The 4,953-nt window shown below is 28.8% G+C and overlaps 1 protein-coding gene across 1 annotated transcript in view; it reads left to right on the forward strand.

Moving 5' to 3' along the window:
- Nucleotides 1-2,110: 2,110 nt before the first annotated feature.
- Nucleotides 2,111-4,953, forward strand: part of LOC105626154 (polypeptide N-acetylgalactosaminyltransferase 2) — a 213,501-nt gene continuing 210,658 nt past the window's right edge. Inside the window, exon 1 of the mRNA XM_012207467.1 lies at nt 2,111-2,209. Within this exon, the coding sequence (XP_012062857.1) occupies nt 2,111-2,209 (99 nt within the window). The remainder of the gene's footprint in view (nt 2,210-4,953) is intronic.

The raw sequence follows: 4,953 nt of genomic DNA on the forward strand, positions 1-4,953 counted from the left end.
ATCAATAACAGCTTAAAACTCAGTAAACTAAATATTATTCTGTTATATGTTGTTGGATTCTCACGGAACTTTTACTGAAAAGACAGGTCATAACAGACTGATCCGTAAGATCGGCATCGCGGGCATCTGCAGCTCCGAATGGGCGTATTTGAGAGGTTTATCGAAATCCACCCAATATCGGTTTACAACTGCTATAAATTATATATCAAGCAAAAGATATATATTATAAGGAATAAATCATAACCCTCAATAAACAATTACGACATGTACAATTATTTATATATCGTTTATTATGTACAACATTCGTCTAACAATAAATTTATTAGAATTTAATTTATTTTATTCAACTTTTAGCGTGTATATTAATTACTCGAATTTAAAATAATCATATAAATAGTTTCAAGAATTATACTTATGTATTATATATATATATATATATAATTTTATGTAGTAATGTATTTCTACATTATAAAATTTCTTTAGTTTTATATTACAACCTAACGCTCTAATATAACATTAACTTTTTAACAATATGCATGTTTTATCAATAGTACTATATAATATATACTATCTAAAATAACGATAAAATTATTCTTTATTTTTCGATATTTATAATTAATTCATTTTTCAACAGACTTAATAGTATCTAATAGATTGATTATATTATTAATGATGCGCTATTATCTTATATTATTAATGATGCACTATTATCTTAGATTTCGAATTTTATTTAAATTTTATTTTCCTTTCATTCTTTTTTTTTATTATATCAAAAATGATTCTAATAAATATACTTTATTAAATAAAAAGTACATAGATTTATAAATTAATCTGGTATATAAATATATTTGATATACATATCTTGAGTAAAATTTTACGGTTTCTATTTTTTTTTCTGAAATTTAAGTACTACTACTTAAATTTCTACTTTGATTTTCTTTAATCATCTAATTACATACGTTTTAATGATCAAATTGATTAAAATAATATTTTTTGTAATAAATTTTTATAGTTTTTTTTAAAGAGGTGTTGGTTTTGTCCTGTTTTACTGCTCAAATACGACTTACACGCGTACGGTTTACAATGCAAACATATGAGGCCTGTTCTTTCTGAACTTTTTCTCTTGGAGAGAAAAGGAAGAAAGATGAACTGATGTACAAGTTCAGAACAGACTTATGATTTACAAGCATTTACAAATTAATAAAATATTAAAATGTCTTTGTTTAAGTTTTTAAATTTAATTTTAATGACTTATATATTCATTTTTTAATTTTACTTTCTGATTCCCTTTATTTCAAGTATATAACCTACATAATCTTTCCACGAAGTGTTTTGATAAATTGGTAGCATTAATCGCTATAATTGAGATAAAAATAGATATAGAAATCTGCATTAAAAAATATTTTTTCTGCTTTGAACACATAATACAGAGTCAGATACATTAGCATGTGCATTTTAATCGTGGAAAAAAAATTTTTTAAGTGATATTTTTCATTTAATTTGTGATATTGCATATTAATTTAATTTCGATTTGATTATGTTTTACAATTAGCATATATTGTAAAATTCACGAAAAAATATTATTAGGCACTAAAATCTTAATCAAATATTGTTCTCTTTTTCTTTCTTCTCTCTACTCTCTCTCTCTCTCTCTCTCTCTCTCTCTCTCTCTCTCTCTTTCTTTTTCTCCATTATTCGTATTATTTACATATCAGTCAATTTTCATTAGAAAAAGATCAAAGTTAGTATTTGTTAACAAATTATTGTTTTATTTAAAAGCCTAATTATTTTTATATAAAAAAAATATCAATATTTTATTCGAGTGAAATGAAAATCAAATTTCATTTTTTCTTTTAATTTATTCGATTGTCATTTATATATCAGTCAATTTTTATTAAAAAAGAAATCAAAGTCGGTATCTTATTAATAAATTATTTTTTATTTAGAAATCAATTGTTTTCTATATTAAAAAAATATTAAAATTCGATTTGAGTAGAATAAGATTAAAAATTAAATTTGATTTTTTTCTTCTAATTTATACGATTATTAATTTCTCCGAAATTTGGCGCCTTTTGCATGGGCGTAACCGAGTTCAGTACATCGCCAACAGATGGCGATGGTCGAGCAACCTACCGTTGAGCGTAATAGTCGCCGTATTCGGACAGCCTCGGTGTCTCTCAGCGTCTCGGCAGTATGGCTTCGGCTGCCGGTACGTGTGGATTAGTGGTGTTCCATGATATCGCACCGCGCTCTCGGTCGCGGGTGTGCGTGTTCTGTTTCGTGAGAGAAAGAAGGACGAGGTTTGCGGTTTGCGGCTAGAAGACGCATCATCGGGCATCGACCGGGCGGACCGGAAACGTGTGACGCGAAATAAGTACGAACTAGAACAGTCATGCGGCGGAATGTCAAGATCGCGTTGCTCCTGTCATGCGCGTGGATGTTCGCCTTTGTTTACTATTACCACACATCCAGGGACACCAAGGTAAAGTATCATTCACTATCAGCTGATCGTTGTGACGAGAAATTTTGGATCGGCGCGAGCGTGATGATCGAATTATTGGTTGTCGACGTAACGTTCGCAACGGTCGAATTCTGCTTTCCGCACGCTACTTCAGAGTGCTTGCTAGTACTTCCGTATTTTGCGTGTTAAAGTTTCTATAGCTTTTTTTGTGTTATTGATGTTATTTAATGTGCGTACAATAGAGAAAAGCAGTTAGTTTTTTAAATATCGCAATTAAAATGTGAAATTTTGATAGTATAATACAGTAAATTGGTTTCCCAAAAATACCACGAGTCACGTGATGAAAGATAAGTTTGAATTTTTAAACAGCGCGTAGAGTATCTACCGTTCAAACGTTTCATTTCAAATTTTTCTTCAAATCTTCAAATATATGCATGGATGATTCAAATATATTTTATAGATAAATTTTGGCATATTTAATTTTGTATAACTAATTTATGAAAAGATGAGAAGAAAGAGAAAAATGCTTATTTGTGAAATAAAACAAAATTAATTGCTAAAATGTTACAGCATTAAAAAATATACGTATATTTTCATTAAATATTTCATTGCGGTTTGCGTGTAATTTTTAAAAGGATTTTGTATTTACGCTTCTGGGATTTTCATCTCCAGACTTTTAACATGTGCAGTTTAAACATATCATGCGCCGAGCGAGCACGGTTGCGTAAACTTTGTTGCAGTTTTTATCGTACTTTCAAGAATAAAAATGATTTCTGTAATATTTATTCAGATTTATTCTGCTTTTAATTCAAAACAACATATGGAAAAAAAGAAATTAATTATATATTATTGCAATATCTCTTTCTCGAAAAATAATAGATTGTTAATTATGTGCTGTTATGTCGCATATTAATTGTGAATGAGTTTCAATTGAGTTTCTCTTTCTAGAAAAGACTAGACAAGATTTTCCTAACGTTCTACGTGTGTTCTTATTTATATGAAAATAAGCTTCGTTCTACTTTAAATTCCAAGTGACGTATGTCGGCCCCATGTTCGTATTACGGTATCACCTTCCGCACACAATATCACAGAATGCGCAGCATAGAGGAAAAAATTAATTATCTCCGTCCTTCGATATTCAGTGCTTTTATTTGTCAATAATCAAATTACATTACAAACCCGTGAACTGTAATTCAATTTGAGTTTTCTGTCCTTTCAAGTCTGTTCATTATATTATTGAATACTACGTTTAAAAGTGCGTTGATAAGATACTCTCAAACTTACCTTAAAAAAACTTACCTTAAAATACAGTTTGACAGTCCGAGACTAATATTTATAATTAATTTTTGTTTTAAGATAATAATCGTAAGTAAGTAATGTTTTCTCTGATTTATTTGTGACATCTTAAGACAATCTTAGTATAAGACAGTCTTACACTGTAAAAATAAAATGTTAATTTCATTAAAGACGTACAATGAATTTTCTGAGACAATTTTCTGTAACAATTAATATTTTTCTTTATAAAATGTTAATATTAATTTTAACATTTTTGCATTTCTCAGAAAATTCATTATATGTCTTCAAGTTAAAATTAATATTTTATTTTTAACAACGCAAGTATAAGAATCGACTATAAATATCAACCTTATAATCATATTTTGATGAAAGATTAATTGAGAATAAGCTCAGATTGTTGTGCAATACGATTACCTTTGTGAAATCTGATTGAAATATTGTACGATTGTAGAATATTTTCAGATTTTAACGCACCCGATAGGATAATTTATTAAATTTCACGTTATATATATTAAATGTTTGTCTTTCTTTCGTGATGTAAAATTAAATTATCAATAAATACGAATGGATGAGCTATAAGACAAACTGTAAGAATTTCAATTAAATCGCAATTGCAAATGCGAGATATTTGATGTATAAATTTATAATATGCATAATATTAATAATATGCTGAATAAGGTACAAATAGAATTGAACAAAGGGATTATAGAATCAAAACAAAAGGTTTAATAACCGAATTAATAATCTTTGAAGTTTGTTGCATAGAACCATTATTCAATAAATGCATGGTCGCAATTCTGGTACCTTAGTATCTGATGTGGTCAAGCGATGCATTCACATGTTACATCGAATTGGAGAAGCGAATGAAGCTCGCGGTAAATGTAACGTTAAACATAATAAATGCTTAATGTGATGTGAATAATGACGGAGTGCGGTGGCCTCTGCCACGATATCCGTTTCGATTGGCTACTCTCGCGTGATCGCGTGCAACACGAGCAGTTATACACGTTTGTATTCCACCGTAAAAATGCGGACACTTCATCGGACAAACTCGGACTATCGCGGATTTTCTGTCGCTATCAACTCGTTGAACTTCGGCAAAATGTTCGATATATTTTATGTATAAATGGATTAAATATTTGACTAAAACTGCATACTAATTTTATATGTATATATATATATATATATATATATAG

Source organism: Atta cephalotes (assembly GCF_000143395.1).
Source record: "Atta cephalotes unplaced genomic scaffold scaffold00004, whole genome shotgun sequence".
NCBI classification, from domain to species: domain Eukaryota; kingdom Metazoa; phylum Arthropoda; class Insecta; order Hymenoptera; family Formicidae; genus Atta; species Atta cephalotes.